The sequence below is a fragment of the Barbatula barbatula genome (genome assembly GCF_947034865.1).
Source record: "Barbatula barbatula genome assembly, chromosome: 13".
Classification (NCBI taxonomy): Eukaryota; Metazoa; Chordata; class Actinopteri; order Cypriniformes; family Nemacheilidae; genus Barbatula; species Barbatula barbatula.
Window position 1 is genome coordinate 10,838,685 of NC_136776.1, and position 21,912 is coordinate 10,860,596.

Sequence of the window (21,912 nt, forward strand, 5' to 3'; positions counted from 1 at the left end):
TTGCTCAGTAGATACGTTTCATTTTAGAACTTCTTACACCAAGAGTATGGAGATGTAAAATGTAGATTGTAGATGTGAAACAATCTGGATTTGGAAGCATTTGATGAGAAATGTATAAGTTCATATTGAAATATTGAAAATGATTAATGTTTGATTGCATATTTGACAAATCCGAGCTCCTTTTGTGACATTACTTCTTCTGAAATGTTAATGAAGACATTTGTGAGATTTTTCTTTTGGGTTAAATGTATTCTGGGGATCAAACCTATGACCCAAGAGTTACACAGTGTGCAGTTGAACTACAGAAACACAAGGAGTCGAAACCTGAAAACAGCGAGTAATTGTTCTTTAAGGACAAGATGCTTTTATCCCTGTTGAATTCTTTATTAAAAGCGCACTACAAATAAAAAGAAGCTCATAAAATTATGATGAACCTGACATAATGGGACATTCATAATTGTATCAAGCGCAGTACTTGGTGTCCTTTCTGCTATTACTATGAATGTAGTTTAAATTCTTTAGAGATGTTTTTGGATGGTGTCTCATTAATTTATACATTGTTATATATATTGATGACTTTTAAAAGCATGTTAAGAAAGAAGGAATTGTCTCCACTTAGTTGAGATGAAGGTCTTTGACTGTGATAGAAGGAAAGGGTTGTAAATGTTTTTTCGATCTCAGTCCGCCCAGGAACTCCTTAAAACAAGAATAACGGACAAGTTTTGTCCTTTGTCAAATTACTGGATTAACTTTTTTGTCTGACAAAGAAAATGCAAAAGTTATATTTGCTTAAAGATGAAAAATCATTTTAATGTTTTAATTTTAATGTTTCCCTTTAAAACAAATATACGGTATATCTTTTCTATGTCAGTTCATGGACCCCCATCTAAATTCTCTGTATTTCAAGGGATGAGACCATAGCTTGAATTTGCAATAAACCCTATTTGCTAAATTCATATGATTAAGACTCAGAAGTACTTTAAACAAAAGTAGACTTGCAGGATTTTGTCTTCTTTTTGTGCATTTTAATGGTTTGTAAAACATTTACTTACATTTACAACTATTAGAGACATAAAAGTTACAAACGCAATTGACCTGCAGTTTGCATTCATTGCAAAATGTTACATAAATAAAACTCATATTTATAAATATCTCTTTTATAAACATATAAATAGTTTTTAAAACATAAATACATTTATGCGAGAACGAAATACATGAATGTACAGCAGCAGCAACAATATACAGCTTTTTTATCCACATTATCCGCTGTGTCTTTTATTTAATGCATATGTTTGAGCTATTGATTTTATATCGTTTGTACGTGTCATTGTCCCCACAATTGGTGCTTGTAGTGGCTTCGTACCATTAGTCCCATTCTTTGATGTTTTCCTCAGAGTCGGAACGACTTAGTCCGTCCTATCCGAAATCAGTGACGTCCTTGATGCGCTCTGAAAAAAGACAACATGGCATATTGTTAGATGGATTGGCTGAGACATCTGCTGCGTCACTTCAGGCTCTTACATGCGTACATGACACTGACGTCATCATTTTTGTGAGAAATCCTACATCATAGAGTCAGATACTGTTTTCATCAATTTTACTCATTCAGACTGTCTCCTTCATAGTGCACATACACAGTGGAAATGTATCAACCATGACAAGAGTCAACATTAAACTATAACATAATGAGCTGGATACTGTACGTTTAAGGATTTATCACTTACTATAACATCTCTTAAAGCCTTTTGCTTATTTGTAGTCATTCAATGAATGATCAATATGGCAGATGATAAATACCAAATACACAGGGGCACAAAAGGTAGGTGTGCCAATGTACGCCAACTGAGAAAGATGTCAGATTTCCTTTGTTTAAGTTTAATTCTAAATCGACCCTTCCGAAACAATACTTCATTTAAATGATTAGATTGGAAGTGGGATATCCTCTCTGATACTCACCATGAAAGATTGTTTGCAGAGGGGTGAGACGGTTGGCAACCCATTCCGCTCATTGTTCCTATCCTATCCATCTTGTGTCCAAAGCATCCGCTCCTGGCTGTTGTACCGCCTTTCTTAGATCCGGCTCTGTGTCTCCTTGATCCGGGCTGGTCGTTCATGATCCGTGCCCACATGCCTTTGGCCCGGGTGCCCGTCCGGAGGTCCTGGAGAACGCGTGCTCTGTTCTCCATACTTCTTTGACTCTCATCTGATACTAGGAGCTCGGACAGCTCCTCTCCAAGTGCAATGAGAGACTATAGGAGACATGGAACAAATGAACAACAATCATGGAGCACAATATTACGTAGAAAATGATTAACTACCTCACATCTACTTAAATGTTAATATATACAATGTGAAAATGGGGAGGTGTTTTTTTTAACTTAAAGAACCATTTATGCTGAAATGGCCCTGCTGAGTTTGAAAGTTGGTTTAGATTTTGCCAAAAGTTTGTCCAAAACCAGGAACACTAGTTTGTCTACTTTACACGTCTACATTACATTTAAGCATTTGGCAGATGCTTTTATCCAAAGCGACTGACATTGCATTATACTACAGTTGTGCAATCCTTGTGTTCGAACCCTTGTGCAATCCCTGGGTTCAAACCAATGACCTTCACGTACTCTAAAAACTGAGGTAGAGGAAAGCTTTTGTGCTATTGTGAGACAAAACAAACAAGTATTTTGCTACTTTACCCTAAAAAGTTGCACCGTTAAAAATGATGTGCTAACTATCTGAATGATTACACTTGACTGCTAAGGGTCAGATAAGGTAAAACTTTCTAGGTTTATTTAGATATCTAATACACATTAAAGAACAGAAATGAACATGTAACATAAATCTTGAAATACAAGCACATTGTTTATCTCGCTTGAAGAGTCTCCCAATCCAATATATTAGGTTTTTAAACTTAAATCTTAAGAAAAAAACAAGAATAATTACAGGTGGTTGTTCTTTTATAGCACATTTAATCGATTTATGACATCTTATTAAATCTGCCGTGGGAAAAGTACATATTGATTGTATTAAAATATAATTTATTGCCATATATTTAGAATACATTGCTACTGTGAATGTCGTTTTTGGGCTTGAAAGAATCTGAGAATGTTTGAGTTCACATTTAAACATTTTGTTACTTATCGTGACAAATCTGAAAACAGTTTGAGACACTGTTGCACTCTCTTTTGAAAGTGAACAAGTGAAATAACCGGGATCTTTACACAGACCAACATCTCTATATTTAATGTAACTGCTGGTTGGAATAAGCAAATATTAAAATATTAAAGAGATCTCATTAGCGACGTTCTTTCCCATCCCCATGCGCGTCAAAGCGCACTGCGTCTTCGGAACTATATCTACTTTTCTTTTATGTTTCATGTCATATCCGTGTGAAAAGAAAATGTGTTGACTTATTTTACGACATAACCTAAGTAATATGTCGTGAAAGTGAGAGAAACAGAACATTTCTCTCAAAGGTTTTAAGACAAACACTGTGCGCGAACAAGTGTCCAAGTGGATTCTGACTCTCTTCATGACCAAATGATGCTGAGGTCGGTAGGCTGCGTGATGGTTATGCTAGTATTGATGAAGCCTTTTTTATTTTAACCATCAGATTGTGAAAACTTATTTAAACACGCTCGGTTTTGTTTACTAAATGTAAAAATATCACCAGGTTGTTAACAATTTACGCATCACTCTGCTGAGTTCGACACTCTGTATAAACTTCTTAAAAATAAGACCACTCACCCTCTGTTCCGCCTGCGTTAAGGGTTTCGTCTCCGTACTCGCCGATAGAAGAGTCAGAATAAGTCCACAAGCCACCAGATGCGAGGTGATCATTGTGATGAAGCTTCGGAGAGCAGATGATCTCAATGCAGAAGTTTAGTTACAGGGAACACAATCACAGCCCTTCATTTACTCCCAGAGGTTTCGAGCTCAACTCTTAGTGCATGCAACCTCTGCTCAAGGTTTTATAGATGTTATGACATCACCTCGGTGACGTCATGCCGCCCCCTTCCGTGCTTCACCTTTGCCAGTTTCTCCATTAGGTACCTGCGTCATAGGTTACCCCTTCATTATCAATGAGCAATAGAAAATCGAAGCAGAGCTTTTAATTGATCACAAGATATCGAATGTTCCTTTTAATCAACGAATGGTCGGAATTCATCAAGTGAATCATTATAAATCACCAGAAACCTGAAGGTGAAACGGGATGTATAATCATTTGCAACATCAAACGTTTTTGCTTTATAGTGTGCTCATTAACTCACAGCTTTTCCCATTGACTGTGTTTACAGTTTCCTTAGGTGTCCTTGCGCAAATACACATGGAGAGTATACGGCATCATGTACTTGTCAAGCAGATTAACACGATGATTGGCATGTAATTCAACTCAAGGTAGACGGACCATGATCAATAATTAATAAATAAAATATAATTAAGTGATGAAGAAATAATAAAGAAATAAACGTAATCTTTATTATTAATACTGTTTCATCAAACCAGCGCTGTTGCGCATTATAGATTAAAGCAGCACATCCTCAGAATTGAGACGCACATGAAGGCACATTCTCGCTCAAGACACTGTGTGGCAGTATATACTGTCTTCAAATGATTTCAGCAATCCATCACTTCAGTGTTCATAATCCATATCAAATGATTATGAATGAAGCTATGGAGAGTTTGAATGCAGCTGATGTGTATTTCATATACGCAGAAGGAAAGAGGGCAAGAGCTACATCTCAACGCACAGATGGCAGTGGTTTTATGTGTTGGTTAACACCTTTATTCGATTTGAATATTATTTGTGAAAACTAACATTTAAATGTCATTGCATTTTTATGATATTTTTGCAAAACTATAGCTGAGTAGACAACACAACACTAGAAATAATGAGTCCTGTGATAGACTTGCCACCTGTCCGGGGTGTTTCCCTTCCTTTGGTCCACAATATGCTGGGATAGACGCCAGCACTTCCTATGACCCTACATCAGTCCTATAGAACATGCATAGATGATGAAAATGAAGGTGGATTTCAGTTCAAAGGTATTTTTCATTTCATTATATGGTGTCGGGTAGATTATTTAAATCTTTCATTTAAATAGATGTCAGATGAATTCCGTAACTGTTTTACAAATGTTAGACTAGGCAAATTTTGTATAACATTATTTTAAACAGATACGTTGTGGAAGATGACTTTTTATGGTATTTAAACTTAATGGTGTTTCATGCTTTTCAGTGTAGCCACATAATAAATCACAACAACAAAATGATAATACTATCTATCAAAACTACTTATAAAAATAATGCCATCAGTCAAGTTATTATTTTTGTGTTTTCTTTCTTTCTTGCCCAGTGAATGTGAGTGTAGGGAGGCCGAAAGACTCTTAAAGCAACATTTTAAACACATGCATCACCATGTTAAAGTATGTTAACGTTTTTACTATGTTAAAGTTTCAACCAGATACCAGCGCTGAATTATTTAGTATATTATAATATGTGAAGTATTATAAGCACAGTTATTAATGTTACAGCTATTGTCAATACCGTTATATTGTGAAACCGAGGAATAGGGGTGAGGATGTTTGAAAAGAGTTTTGGAAATAAGACATACGTATGTGGCTGAACAGAAATTGACTAAGAAATATTTAGTGGAATGAAATGAATGACAACTATAGGAGTTGGAAAAGTCTTGATCAAGTCATTGATAATCATTCATCTTGTTTATTATACAGTATGATGCCTATGCACTACTTATTTTCTAGACAAATTTCAGATAATGTTTCTTTTTAGAGCCAAAGAATGAATACTTTGTGAAACCGGAATGGCATCCAATGTTTACATAATGCACCTCATGTGCGGTCATATACACATTAGGGTATTCCCACCTATTAACAACACTCGGTGACCTGCGGTGACAAGGACTTCATACATGACTTGGTACAGAGTCATTGATGGTCCATGTCCTCTACAGTAATATATGAAACAGGTCTGGAAAGCATGGGGTGCCAGACAACCATGAAACAGCGATCTTAGCTTTTTACTTGGCAGTCTGAAATGAATGATTTCGGTGGAAAGGTTCACGGGGGTTCATACATACAGTACCACAATAGCTCTGACATTATAAATCCTGACAGCCTGAAATGTGGTGTTCATAAAGGAGGACATACAGTATATACTTGGAAAAGTGTCATTTATCCATTTATCAGACACGTTTTATCCAAAGTGACATTAGACTACACTGTTTTGAGGGACGGCCCACCAAGAGGGGATCTGAAATCTCAATTCAAGTCACCCCTGTATAAAACCGCCAATAGCTCAATATCATTCTTGTCCTTTGGTTGACATAATTCTGGATTATCTTGTTCCATGTTTCACACCTGGATTTGTAAATTATTGTGGGTGGTCGCGTATTTCAAGATTTCACACTGAATGTTTGGGTTGTAACTTTGATAAGAGACGTAGAGCACATGACAATGAAATCTGTGTTCACATGCACAAGTAAAATTTTTGCATGTTTGCTATCAAATTTAATTTTTAACTGTTATTGACAAATGGTAAGACTAAACACAGTGACTTTACAATTTACATTTACAATAAGAATATTTCATGATTTTAGCTCTAATATACCTTTTTGCACCATGCCATTACTGTTACATTCTACCATTTGTTTCAGGTATTACCTTTTATGAAAACTATAAATAATGTATTCACCGTAATTCTCGCAGGTATAGAAATGATGACATACAGTATTTGATTTGTTTTTTTTAAACACAAACAAACACATTTTAATTTAGCTATAATAATAAAAATTACGGAATTTAATGAATGTGACATTTTTGGTTAATGGGTAACAACAGTAACTGTCTGACAGGTTTTTTTCCTAAACTAAGTTATTTGAGAACATTTGGAAAATGTATATTGACCAATTATCATCCAGCACCAAGACATTTATTGTTAAAAAATGGAAAAGGAGCAAATTATGACTCCAAAGGACGTGATCATTTCCCTTCGTAAAATGGTTACGACTGATTCCACTAAAATCTTTGACCTTTTGAAAAATCCACGTTTGCTTTGTCCATAAGATAATTTCCCAGATGTAAAAGGGATAAAAGCTTTTCTGCGGTCTCAAAATGGTATTCGATACCTGCAAAAGATATTCGGTGGTCTTGTTTAACAAAAGGAAACGGATCACGGATTTCATGTGAAAAAAGTGGCCAACTTTCAGAATTTTTGGTCAGGATGGTAATATATCTTAACAGCGAAATGTTTAGATATTTTCTTTAAAGTACACACTGTATCGGACCTTTTATAAATATAAAAGATGACAACAGTCATAGTCCGGTACAGTGTCAATTGGTAACCAAATTTAGACACAGAAATTTCCCTTTCAGCAAATTGTAACATTTAATAAAACCCTGGTCTCAAACGCACAGATTACAAATAAAAAAATGTTTAACCCGATAAAGCACTTGCATAAAATAATAAATAATAATGTATCCTTTTAAGACATACAAAAATTATGTCATAAATTAAGACAGTCATTAATAAAAAAAAATTATAACCCTTTAACACAATCTCATGGTAAATTGTAGTTATTTTAAAATACAAGGTGGCTAATTTGTATGAATTCATATATGATCTCATTGGCATGTTTATTAAAATCTGCTTTTGCCCCTTTGAGGTAAAGTTTAGGGGTGGGGCTTCATTGTTGCCTTTTTCTAAACACGTCACACTTGTGTTCATAGTTTTCCAGCACTCTCCGAACTTCTGACATTACTGTCTCCTTATGATAAAAGGGCTTTTCATGAATTGGCTTTGGATAAAAGCATCAGTGTAAAGATCTTCAAGAATGATTGTGCCTTTTACTTCAGGCTTCTCGTCTCTGTGGTCAGGCCTTATAGTGCCTGCAGAATTGAATTGATCTTTGGGACATCTCAGGAAATGTAATGACTTTTTGGTGTATTTGTGTATATTTTAGTGACTTTTTTCTAAAATGGGTAACTTAAATTATTTTCTATTATTATTATTACAAAATAATTTAAGTTACAACTTCAACAACGGTGAGTTACACCCCTGTCTGTGTACATTTGTAAAGGTCAATTAAAATGAGACAATACCTCAGGAACACAGTAAAGCTGGTGTCTTCTGGAGTTGTAACATCTCGCCTTCAATTCATATGCAGTCTTTTACATTTATTATAGTTTAACTGTGACACCACCCTGCCAACTAAAAGCTCAAAATATCTTCGAAAGAAAGACACATACACATATTTTGAACAAGGGTGAAAAAAAGATGACACAATATTAATTTTTCAGGGAACTATACGTTTAACTACTGCGATTTTGGTAAATCATACCCATAAACTCAATAGGCCTACGTAGGAGTCCTACTGTAAGTTTGTTCAAATCCTACCTATAAGCACCAAAAGCAACTAAATATTTATTTTTTTAGGCTTTAAGTCAACGTTTAATTTTAGCTTTCATTGAGCTTTAGACACATTTCTGTGTTGACCGTTTGGAATAACAAATTCTGCTTCTCATATTCTCATACATTTAATGATGTTGTAGATTTTTCCCAATGACATCATGAAAAATATAAAAAAAAATTCTCTGTCTTGTTTAACCCTGACCGCAAAATGTTATATGCCTAATTTTTAATATACTTTTCAGCTTTCATGTGGCGGAAAAAGCAGAGAAGTTTAGATCAGTACGCAGCAAACATCGAACTCTCGAGTTCAACGGTAAGTGTTTCAGCAAGCGACTGCGCTGCCCGTTTGGGGCCGGTTCAAGACAAACTACATGTCTGTTAGAATCCTATAAATATCAGTTTTATTATGTCTCTTTTTGAATGCTTTTTACAAAGTGTGTCTCTAAAAGCTTTCACATGTGGGACTGTTCAACGGCTGCTGCGTTCAGGATGGGAACAGAGCGGTGATGTAAGGGGTCAGAGCAGCGGTTGCGCTTGTACCAGCGCTGAGGATATTTTCATAGTATGATACAAAGCACATGGATATTCCTACCCAACTGCTATTCGCATCACTGTCACGAAGTAAAGGTAACCAATAATGTCATTTCTGTGTTGAACAGACCACACCACTTATACTCAAAAGCTAAGCTGTCTGTCTGATACTGTACGTTAATGTTGTTAAAAATAATCTAGTATGGATACTGATGCAAGCAAACAAAATATGGAAAATAGAAGTAGCAGAACTGGAACATTTCTACATAGATGACAATTGTGTGATTCACAAATGAGAAAAACATTTTTCTTGCTCGAAACATGCATCTATTTTGCGCCTGATTGTATTTCCGTACCCAAGTGCCCAGGAGGCCTTGAATTGATTTGACTAAAAAAAATCTAGATTTAAAAAACCAAATGAACAGTATGCTCCATTCGCTTTTATACAAATACCAGGTTCTTTTTGTCAGAAAAGAAGAGTTCTCTAAGTGACCAAAATCCGAAAATGTAACTACCAAATGTTCATGGTTACTCAAGGTCCGAATCGTTATTGGGGGTCACAGTTATAAATAACATGATTTACGCAACTCTTTGGAAGTATTGAGTAATGAATGCATTATCGTTTGAATTGATATCATAATACCCTATACTGAGTTGTGGAATATTCCAAATGGTCTGCTAAGGTTTTCTGGCTAGTTCCTAAGTGGTTTCTGGGCCAGGTTGAAAGAGCCAAATGGCTCTTTCAACCAGGGGCTAGGTTTGGGTCCCTTCATCATTTCTTGTGCATCATAACGCAAGAGTAAACTAACAAGTTGCTGTCTAAAAAATAACAATGTAACATAACATAATACTTTCTTTAGCAGTAATGTGAGGTAATGTGTTGGTATAATGTGTTTTGTATTGAATTCAACCTTGGACATCGTTGAACTCATTAAACTGCTGACAACTGTGACAAATCGTCAGAAGTTAGTGCTCAACTGCCTATTTAATGAGGTGTTTCATTGGTTTGTCAAACAAACTTGAGAAAAGTCGCCACATGATGAAAAAGTGAGGTACAGTGCATGGTACGCTACGCTGAGGTCAACAGCTATTCCAGGACGAATTAAATTTGCCTGCAACATCTTAAGAGGAACTGCCTGGTTTTAATATTAGTGCGGTTTGTGTTTAGGAGTTAGAAATAACCGTTAAAGCATCTGTTATGGCTAACATGCACTGTTTTAATGCAAATGGTGCTAGAATTACACTAGCACAGTACCATCAAGGTTTACTGTAGATTTTAAATCAAAAGTCACAGCCAGTTTTACCACAACATCATTTTAATAAGAAACAACCAAAAATATTCATGTGTTAAGCATTACAACAGAACATTTGGGAACACTTTCTCAATACAGTCTCATTCGTTAGCATTACTTAATGCGTTAGCTAACACTAACAATGAGCAATACATTTGTAAATTATTTATTTAAAAAACAATTGATCATTGTTTGTTTACATTAGTTCATTGTGTAATGACAGTGACACAACATTTGTGTTTAAAAATGTATTAGGAAAGGCTGAAATTAACATTAACTAAGCTTGTAAATGCTGTAGAGGTACACTGTTCACTGGTGACGTAATGTTAACAAACAGAACCTCAGAATTTAGTTGTTCTTACTCTTATTTTTTGCCACATTCCTAAACACTGTCAAACAACTCATAATTCAAAGGTTTGGGTGAGACATTGTTGTTGTAAAACTAAATGCAAAAGGAACATTTTCAAGGAGAGATGTCATTGTCAGTGAAAGAATGCAACAATTTGTTTCATGGAGATATAAAAGTCCCGTTTTAGATGGACAGACTTACTCATATTCAAATACTACCATATGGTCCACCACATGGCACCACATACTATAACAGTGGTGCAAGGAAAAACATTTAGTTTTGTAGTTGATGTACCAGATACCATCTATTGAATTTGATGTACCATCTATTCAACTACTCTTGCGAATGTGGGGATGTGGTATGGGAACACTAACAAGATCTCAATGTAGCAGACTAGGCGACCCTGTTACCAGGGGACTAAATTACCCACAAAGGGAGCACACAGGTTCACTAGTGTAAGAAAGCGCGTCTAAGAGGTGGATATAAAAAAATACAAAACTTTATTTAGTACAATTTTAAATATATTTCAAAAAAGGCTGCATGGCATAAATCAGAGCAGCACAAATCACACTCACACCCATACACGCACCAGAGGTTGGCAGATATCGCAACACCAGGTGCATACGTCTCACCACACATGCAAGCACACAGTGAAGTCAAGCATCGATGCACGGCACTCCATGATGGGAGACCCCCCACCACACGAAAAGACTGGTTAGCTGCCTGCCCTGGACCTCGGCTCCTGTAACTAAACAAAATTGACCAATTAAACACTTCAAATATCAAACAAACTTAAATAGAGGTACATTCTGTAGCAAAGCAGCAGGAGAGGTAGAAAATAATGAATGACTACTGACACTGAACAATTCAAACAAAACAACAAAAACCGAATGACCAGCTTCTTAAAAGAGAAAAGATAACTGGCAGCCTCTTTAAATGATCTTAACACAAGGCTTAATTTCAAACGAACAAACAAACAAAAAAGATGAAAAGAAAATAACAGGATCTCCAAACTTAAATTAACACAACTGACTCATGAATGAAAAAAGATAATTTACAGTGCCAACGTAAATTAAAGAAACAAACCAACAACAAAGAAATAAACCAACAACAAAATATACATACTGTACAACTTATATTCAACGACTAAAGAAATATGCAAACAGTGCACACTCTATAGGCGCAGATAGGCCGGAAGACACAGTGTGGACAAAACAGCAGCATTGGAACATGTTGCCACCCCTAAACTAAGTTAAGACATTAGCCCCCCCCCCATACACACACACTAACATTTGTTCCTTTAATTGCACAACAGTAATATTTAGTAGGCCTATTTGGAATTATATGTTATATACTGTATATATAACTTGGATTTACACGACTTTGAACCGCATAACGGCACACAAAATTGTTTACATGCCAGGGGCGAAACCACTATGCCAAAAATTGGGCAAATCTTTATATTATCAAATGTAATACAATTTGAGATAATTATATTAAATAATTATTGAAACTAAATAGCATGAACACAAATCAAGTAGTTCCTGTAAATAAACTGACTGAGCGTCAAAGTGCGGGTAACCCACCTCCTAGCTGAATTAGATGTTTTGATTGCTTTTTCAACAGAGTCAGACCTGTCTGTTATTTGGTGCGTTTGACTTATTCCGTACAGCACACGCAGGCTGATCAGGCGTCAAAAGCATCAAATGATTTAACCTCTTGTGGCCACTAGGGGCCCCCCAAACTAGCGGGGCCCTACGCATTTACGTGGTGGTTAACACCGCTACTGGCCACACAGGTTTAGTCTAAAATGTTAATTTGTCCTAAAAAAAGACAAAAATATTACACTATGCATTTTTGAATCTACATACCTTCATGTTTACGCCACAGCAGTTAAATCACTAAAGCACCCACGCAAATGAAGGCCCCCCATGCCCCAGCAGAGGACTGCGGTAGGAAAACATTAAAACTACAGCAACTACTCAAGGCAGAGACCAAGCTAAAATGATGTCACACACCTTTGCTGTTGTACTATTAGTGAAAATCAGTTGTGCATCCACTAACATGACCAGCAAACAAACCAGAGTGGTATGGCGAAAAGAGCCGCAGCCAATCATAGCAGCCGCTAAACAGCCACCGCCACAACTGTAAGCATTAAACCATTAATCCAACTCGAGCACGCATCAGCATTAGCTGGTAATGTAACCAACCTGCATGCGAGGAGAAACGGAAGTATTCAAAACCGGAAGGGACGGTCCTCGGACACGACCCATAGACGGCGTTCAGGCACACTACAGCACCCTAACGTTCAACTCTTATATGGTCAGCGGGGGCACATCATTGGATGAAACACAAAGAAAAAATTTGACGTTTGGCATATCCTGGCCAAGAACCGCCTACTTCGGTGATAAGGGTTGGATTAAAAAAAGCAATATACAAGGCAAAGTTTTTCTTGAAATGTTCTTTTCAAAGCGCTCTATCTACTCACTTTGAGTTCCTTGTCTATATGGAAATGTAAAGATTTTCAAAGAATAAAGGGTGTCAATTTTGTGCAGTATTGTATGTTGGCATATTATCAAATGAAAAGTGCATCGAAGACAACACAACATTGGGTTGTCAGATTGTTTGAATTCAATGATTATCATGACAATGGATTCTGGATCATCTGGATTGATTTCACTAATTTCAAAGTACTGGCTGCAAAAAACAGACTCAATGTAAATCATGTCTTCAAACTATGTAGGTGGGATCAATATTAAATTATATTTTCTATACATCTATACATGTTTTGTGTATTGATTTGGAGCTGAAATCAGTTAAAGCTGCCTCCCTTATGGATTATAATCACATCAACAACATGGTCACTGCGGCTTTCGTTTAAACAAATCTTTTCTATACATCTATACATATTTTATGTATTGATATGGAGCTGAAATCAGTTAAAGCTGCCTCCCTTATGGATTATAATCACATCAACAAAATGGTCACTGGCTTAAGTCCGGCTTCTGCAACTTCTGTTTCTAATTCATGTTCATGTTCATGTCCACAAAGCCCTGTGTGCAGTCTGGAATCTGCACTCAGTCCCACACAGATACTAAACACAATTATAGAGAAAAATACACGGCTGTTTTGTCAGCAAAAATGATTAACAAATATCAAGACATAGAAACAGGATCTTACAACACTCTGGCTTTGTTGTTCCAGTGTACATTTCCATAGGCATTTTTGTTGCAATTTTTCCACCAATATCTGATGCAGGTAATAAATAGGCTTTTTAATCATAATCATTTATATAATCATCAAATTAGTTTAACATGAAGATGTGTTCATACAAGAAAAGTTTTGTATGGAGAGGTTGCAATGTAATAAATGATCACTGGTTCTGTTTGATTTAAATCAGAATTTAAGAAGTAATGCGGACTAAACTTTGTGAAGATGACAACGTCTTTTACTTTTTAGAAAATAAATACAAATAGACTCGAAAAATGATTCGATCAATAAGTCATGGCAACATATGTGATTACTTTACCACATCAAAATCATTTAGGAAATTTAATATTTTCCATTGAAATAACAGCAAATCTTTCAGTGCAAAATCAGTTATTGTGAAACAATTTTCATGCATAATCCTATATGCTTGTATTTACATTTTACCTTTTAAAAGTTAAATTCACTTTGTGATCACTCTTTAATGCATCAAAACATTCTATATTTGTGCAGCTGCAGTTCGATAAACATGGTAACACTTTACATTAAGGTACCCTTCATAAGGCATTTATAAATGTGTTCATTCATGATTAATAAGTCATTTACAAATGCATTATGGAGCAGTTATAACTAAAAAGAGGGATTCTAATAAAATACCTGCCAAAATGTAAGCCATTTTTAACTTGCATGCTTTAAATGCTAAATAAATGTATTTATTTATTATTTATTTAACTCGAAAGTAGATTAATTATTATCTTGATGTTGTTTGCAATATAGGCTGTCAGACTGGACACCGTAAGGTGTTATGTCGTTTTTGTTATACCGGCTCACTGTTTGGCAGGTATTTTATTAGAAGTCCCCGTTTTATTCATGCAGTTATAACTGCTTTATAATTCAATTGAATTCAATTTTATTTATATAGCGCTTTTCACAATTTGCACTGTTCCAAAGCAGCTTTACAGGGGAAAAACACAAAAAAGGGTAAAACACAGAACATGAATAGTTTAACTTGTTATATAAACACCTAGTAAATAATATCTAATATCAGCAGTCTCCCGGTGGTTTATTTTGAACATTTTGCATTAAGTGAATGCTTGGCTGAAAAGATATGTCTTTAATCTAGATTTAAATTGGGCAAGTGTGTCTGATCCTCGAATAGTATCAGGAAGGCTATTCCAGAGTTAAGGTGCTACGTATGAGAAAGCTCGGCCCCCTTTGGTGAATTTAGTTATTCTAGGTGTTATCAAATGTCCTGAGTTTTGAGATCTTAGAGAGCGTGATGGCTTGTAGTGTGATAGAAGCTCTGTTAGGTAGGTAAGGGCTAAACCCTTTAAGGCTTTATAAGGGATTAAAATAACTTTAAAGTCAATACGATACTTAATGGGTAGCCAGTGAAGGGTTGATAAAATGGGGGTTATGTGATCGTATTTTCTGGACCTGGTTAGATCTCAGTTGCATTCTGAATGAACTGTAGTTTGTTTATTGATGATGCAGGACAACCACTTAGTAGCGCATTACAGTAGTCAAGTCTTGAGGTCATAAATGCATGAATAAGCTTCTCCGCGACAGCAACACATAGAATATTTCGTAATTTGGCAACATTTCTTGGGTGGAAAAAGGCTGTTTTGTGACATTTGAGATGTGATTTCGAAATGACAGGTTGCTGTCTAATATAACGCCTAGATCTTTTACTGTATTTGTTGGAGTAACAGTACATCCTTCAACTTGCAGTTTATAATCAGAAATATTCGGTTTGCGTGTCTTTGGTCCGATAAGTTATATTTCTGTTTTATTACAATTTAAAAGAAGGAAATTACAGGTCATCCAATGTTTTATATCTTCAATGCACTCTGCCAATTTGGATAGCTGGGAGGAATCATCTGGTCTTGGTGAGATATATAGCTGAGTATCATCTGCATAGCAATGGAAGCTAATTCCATGTTTTTTAATAATGTTTCCGAGGGGCAGCATGTATATGGAGAACAGCACGGGTCCCAGAACCGATCCCTAAAGTAATCCATAATTTACTTGCCTTAGATTTGATGATTCCCCATTTAAATGGACAAATTGATGTCTGTCTGATAAGTAAGATCTGGACCAATGTAGTGCCTGTCCCTCAATACCGGTATAATTGTGTAAGCGATCTAGAAGTATGTTATGGTCTACGGTATCGAACGCAGCACTAAGGTCAAGCAGGACAAGGAGTGAGGTGTTCCCTTTTAACTGATGCTATAAGCAGGTCGTTTGTAATTTTAACCAGCGCAGTTTCAGTGCTATGATGCGGTCTAAAGCCTGACTGAAATGTTTCGTGTATGTCGTTATTTTGTAAGAAAGAGGACAACCATCTTAAAGTGTCCCGGGACATGGCCTAGATTAATTGATGAGTTGATAATGTAATAAATGGGCTCAATTCCAACAGGTAGTAACTCTTTTAATAATTTAGTTGGTATGGGGTCTAATAAACAAGTTGTAGGTTTAGATGCAGACCTATGTTCCTTCCAGATCACTGCGGTCTGCAAAGGAACAACGACTAGTGGTACCATCCCAAAAAGGAAAAAAGTCACAATCCCGTACCTTCTCTGGATCACCTTCCACATTGGTGGAATGATCTACCTTTTGATGCAGTTATGTATTTTGTTGTCTATGTTGTTATAATTACTTCCAATGTTTCCTCATCTGTAAGTCGCTTTGGATAAAAGCGTCTGCTAAATGACTAAATGTAAATGTAGATGTTGCAATAAGTTTAATTAAATCTTCCTGTTTTATTGGTGAAAGACGCTGTAACCTTTCTTTTGGAGCGATGGTTGGTACTAATAATGAATTTGTAAATCATTAATGAAAACATTTGTAAATGCTTCATAAAGGGTATCAATGTAAAGTGTTACCACAAAAATCCAAAGAAGTTTCTGATCCCCCATAGACAGCAATCCACTTTAAAAATGCTGTAAACAACACGGCATTAGGGCAAAGATTATAGACTAAACTCCTGTTAAACCATAGAAAGATGCATTCTGGGTTTTTTTTTGCATGCTGGGAGTTATGGATGAGTTTGTACTATGAAGTGTAAACAATAGCATGCATTGTGGCATAAAGCTTTTCAATTTATAATTGAAATTCATATACTTTCACAGACCTTTTTACACAAATAGTATCCTCGTCGTTATATAAAATTAAGGTTGAACCACTGTAGTCACGTGGACCATTTTAAAGATGTCTTACTAGCTTTCTGCGCTTTGACTATACCACATAATAATCCTCTTTTTGTACATTTCAAATTGTAGGAATTCAATATTCAAATACTTACAAACCTGGATATTGCTAGTTCAATACAGCACTATAATCACACCCATAATAACAATGGGCACAAAGTTGTGCTTGGTGTCTGTTGCCTAAAGCCCAGTTTTAAAGTAGGGAGGTCTGAAGTATCTAGAGGTTAACCGCTACTCTGGGATCAACAGTTTAATGGTGGTAAACTCTTACTGCGGTTCAAATCCGGCATCTTCTGGCATAATCCGGCATCTTCTGGCATGCTGTGCAGCAGGGTACAAAAGCGATTGCACGGAAAAGCTGTTAAAGTGGGCATGGCAATACTGATGAACAAGTTTCCAAAAGGTCTCTCCAAATAGATGGTCATTGTAAGTTTGTTTTCCCACGTAGTTCTGTCAAGTAGTTCATAAAATGTTAACACAGTAATAACTCAAAGTAACCTTTTCTCTCAAGAGAAAAATCGTGCCATAGGCAGCTTCATTTGAAAGTGTTTTATTGTTCTATTTAGAAAGCACCTTTATAATGGCAAAGCTCTTTGTGTTGTACTTTGAAGTCTTGAAATGCGTTGGGACATTATTATCGGGAGCATGAACTCATCTATTTTTTGTCCCTGACTTAGGGTCAGCAATTTAAACAATTGTCTTAACCATTACATTTGGGTAACTTATGCCAGGCTGTTTATTTGTGATACAGACATCAATGATACAGTAACTTTTTTAACTCCATTCTACATTCTAAAAAAGCTCAGTTGTACGACCCTTTGGGCGAAGTATGCCCATTTGATTTAAAACCAATAGTTGGTTATGTTCATACCAAGAGGCCATTTTTTATTTCATTCTAAGTTTATGCTAGAATTTTCAGGTTTAAAAATGCACATACGCTTACAAACAAATCTCTGTCTGACACTGTTCAACTGATGTTTAATTTAGCAAAATTTGACAAATTGACAAAATAAACAATTATAACTAAGGTTTATGATCAGGTCCATTGTTCTCTGTCTAGACACTCTTGTCTTTGATTTATTTATTAAATCATTTCAGCTTGAAACAACTGATGAGTAGCTAAAATAATTTTGATACCCATCCAACTGAGCCTGAGAGATTGCTGACTGTGTTTTTACTTACCCTGTAAAAACCTTCAGTACCACAGAGCCTAACAAAGCAATCACTATCGACTTTACATTTACGTTTATCTTTACATTTTAAGACTACAGTTTGATATTTTTGAGGACAGAAGCCCATTTAAAATATCCATTTATTCATTAGCAATGTTTTTTTAGATAAGTCTATGTCTTTGTTAAAATGGCTGTGCACGTTAACACAAGCGTAGCGAGAAAAAAAAATAGCAAATGAACAATGCAATGTATTTATTAGTCAAATTCTTTAAGGTGTAGTGGTTGTACTCAGGGGAGGAGCCAGATGTTGTAGACATCGGTGGCTTAGCCCAAATAAATGGGCATGGTCCGCCAAGGAAAATATATTTTATGTAATATGTAATTGTTCTTTGTATTATCATTTTGAAACCATAACACAAAAAATGTTCACAATGACATTTTCTCGCCTCTTACTTTGAAATTACATAAGAAAGGTTGATTAGCAATTTGGAATAAACAGCATTACCAATATAGAATCTTGAAGCCTGATAAGTAGTTAGTTTTCACACTTTTATTGTAAACAGTTGACTTTGTTATGTCTGCCTTCATTCGTTTTACTACAGTCATCTCTGCGCTGGAATTCACGCATTGTTTTGGTTATGTGCCCGCCTGCCGATTGGCTAAAGTTCGGCCGTCTTCAGTCTGACTATCTGCTTGGCCTGGATTCTGATTGGCTGGAATTGCATAAACTCTCTCTCTCTCTCTCTCTCTCTCTCTCATTTGATTGGTCAACTTTAACGAGAGCTAGCAGCTGGTACCACACATGTAATTTAACTTTGCTTTAATCTGAACATCTTCTTCGGTCAAATTTACTGAAGTGGAGGACCGAGTTTAAAGCTGAATGCTGCCACCCAGCCTACTGAATGAATTCATTTTAGAAACCTGAGATAGATTAGGGCCTTCTGAAAAACATTTGTGGCTTGAGCCCCAAAAGCCTCCACTCCACCCCTGGCTGTACTCTATTTTACCTGTAAAGAGTAGTGACATGAAAGGAATAATGTTGTCATGGTTCTCGGGTGGGAACAGAGACGAGACCGGAGAGAGAGTATGGAAGGCCATAAGAACAATAATTGCCTCTCTCCACATTAAACATGAGGTTCTGTCATGATCCTGCCACTATACTAAGAGAAACATGACATGATGCAGCAGAATCATGACAAATGTTCTATAAAGACGCAAGTAACAACACATTTTGTGAAAACTGAGTTATGACTGAAATTGTGTGTGTTATACTATGATTTGTTTTGCCCAACTATGCTCACATTCTGAGAACCACATTTAACATGAAAACCAAGTACATTTGAAGGCAATTTTAAAGCTCTGAAGTTTCAGTGTTGGCATAAAAAATACAACAGTGTCATAATTAATTCACCCTTATGGTATTTAAAACATGTGTTTAAAAAGTCTTTATTCAGTGAAACAGAATATATTTTGAGGAAAGTGGTTTTTTGTCCATACAAGAAAGTCAATGGGGGCCAGTATGTCGTCAATGTATCTTGATAAAAGCTGTTGACCTACGTCACAGGTAAACCACAGGTAAATATATCAGAGTAAACTTGTCATGTGAGAATAATCGCCTCCCGTTAACATACTGTTGTTTTTGTTATTTAATATGTACTTTTAGCCTTATTCTCTACATTTTGAAAATATGTATTCCTCATTAATGGGCTGTAGAAACAATCTTGGTTGACTTCATGTGGTCTGATCATTTTTTTCTGGTTCATATATTCCATGAGTCATGCTGACAATAGCTCAAATTCTCTTTTTAGGGAGGAAAAAGGAAAAAAATGGGTTAATGTTTTATATGTTTTGCCAATGAAGGAAAGGAAGGCAGCCCTTGCAGTGACCGGGAAAGTGGGTAGCTATAAACTAAGAGCTCTCAGCTTTATAAGACTTGGGGCCACCATCTCTCCGGAGATTTTTTTTCTCAATTATTACCATCATTTGTCATCACATTAGCGACTGGCTCCGATCCTGGGAGGTTGAAATTTACTTTTTAAACCGCATTTCCACAATCAGAATCCAGTCCGCTTGACACTAACAACCTCAAGCCTTTGGTCTTATTATCATGTATTTAATTTACTCTCTTCGCTTTCAGACAAATTGCCCATGCTGAACGTAAACTACACCAAATGTGGATCATTAAAGAATAAAATGTAGTGTTACTTTTCTAAGCAGTAAAACCTAATTTTGTCAACAACCATATGAAAATGCAAGGTTTATTAGGTAGGTAGGGACATGAGATTCATAGCCCAGAATTGCATATTTGGAATGAACACAATAAAGTGATTTGGAAGAATGTCAGAAACCAAACAGATCTCATCCAACATTTACTGAAAATAAATACTATGGAAGTCAATGGGGGTTAAGATCGGTTTGGGTACTGACGTTCTTCCAAATATTATACATTTAGCTCACAGACTACTTCTAGAAACAAATATAGGTGCACTTATTAATAATACAATTGATTCAGTATAAGGGCAAGATTTTGGACAAACGATGTCGGAATTTTAAGTGATTATAAAATACAGTTTACAACAGTTTTGTCTTTAATGTGAAGCACAAGGTTGTGGGTTCAATCTCAGGGGATTGCAGATACCTATGTAAAATGTATAGGATAATGCAATGTAAGTCGCTTTGGATAAAAGTGTCTGCCAAATGCCTCAATGTAAATGTTATTTTTAGTGTGAAACAGAATATTCAATAAACTAGAAAATGGATTATAATTTTTTCATCCAAGATTCATCGATTGGTATAAAATGTAAAAATAAGAAGCGGAAAAGTACGTTTGTTAGTAACATTTTGATTTGATGCATTAGCTAACAAGAACGAACAATAAACAATTCTTCTACAGCATTTGTTATTCTAAACTCATGTTTGTAACAAAGTTCCACAAAAGGGAAGGAAGGAGTCGGGAACCGGCGAACATTTAACGTACAAAACAAACCACAAACACAGAAGTAAAAGACCGGCAGCCCCCTTACAGTAGACTGCCGGCCATAAAACACAAACTTAACACATGTCCGGGCCCGGTCCTCTCTCACTGACGGTCCGGTCGCTCGTCCTCTTATTTTCCCGATCTCCTCCGTGATACCGGCCTCGAATCTCGGCCGGGGGTACCCCGAGACTGTGCTTGCTACCCTTCCCCCTCCCTCCCTTTCTCGGGGGTAGGGGTCGCCCAGCCTTGGCGGACTATCCCCTGGGGGTATGCACTGACGAGAAGAGGGAATGGAGACGGGAGCACTCCGAGTGACTGGAATGGGAGTGGGGAGAGAGGAAAAAGAAATAAATTCAGGTCTGGTTCCCTGACATGCTGCCGCTCGATCCTCAACCAGCCGGGGTACTCTCCTTCGCAGTGCCTTGCGGTGGCCCTGAGCTCTAGACCTCTCGCCCCCTAGCCGGCTGTGGCTCCTCTGGTAGGGAGACAGTAGCGGGCCCCCCGCCCCTGGTCCTCTCCCTTGGGCAGGTGAACGCAGGCTCCGGCCTCTGGCAGGCGGAGGCTCCTCCCGGCTCTTCCGCCCCCTGCTCCTCCCCCTAGGGTGGACGGACTCAGGCTCCGGCCTCTGGCAGGCGGTTACGATCCGCCGCTCCCTCTAGGGAGGCAGCCATCCCGCCTCAACCAAGGTGCTCGGCGGCGAGGTCTCCTCTGCTCCAGAACCACCCCTTTGGGCAGCCGCTGGCCACTTGGC

At 36.8% G+C, this 21,912-nt stretch overlaps 1 protein-coding gene across 1 annotated transcript; it reads right to left on the minus strand.

Annotated features, from left to right (window-relative positions):
• Window positions 1–1,018: 1,018 nt before the first annotated feature.
• Window positions 1,019–3,834, minus strand: nppc (natriuretic peptide C; the record flags this gene model as incomplete). The annotated part of the gene is made up of 3 exons (XM_079470949.1): window positions 1,019–1,448; window positions 1,957–2,249; window positions 3,742–3,834. Coding segments are annotated over 3 exons (387 nt in total). The 3' UTR covers window positions 1,019–1,447.
• Between the last annotated feature and the right edge of the window lie 18,078 nt (window positions 3,835–21,912).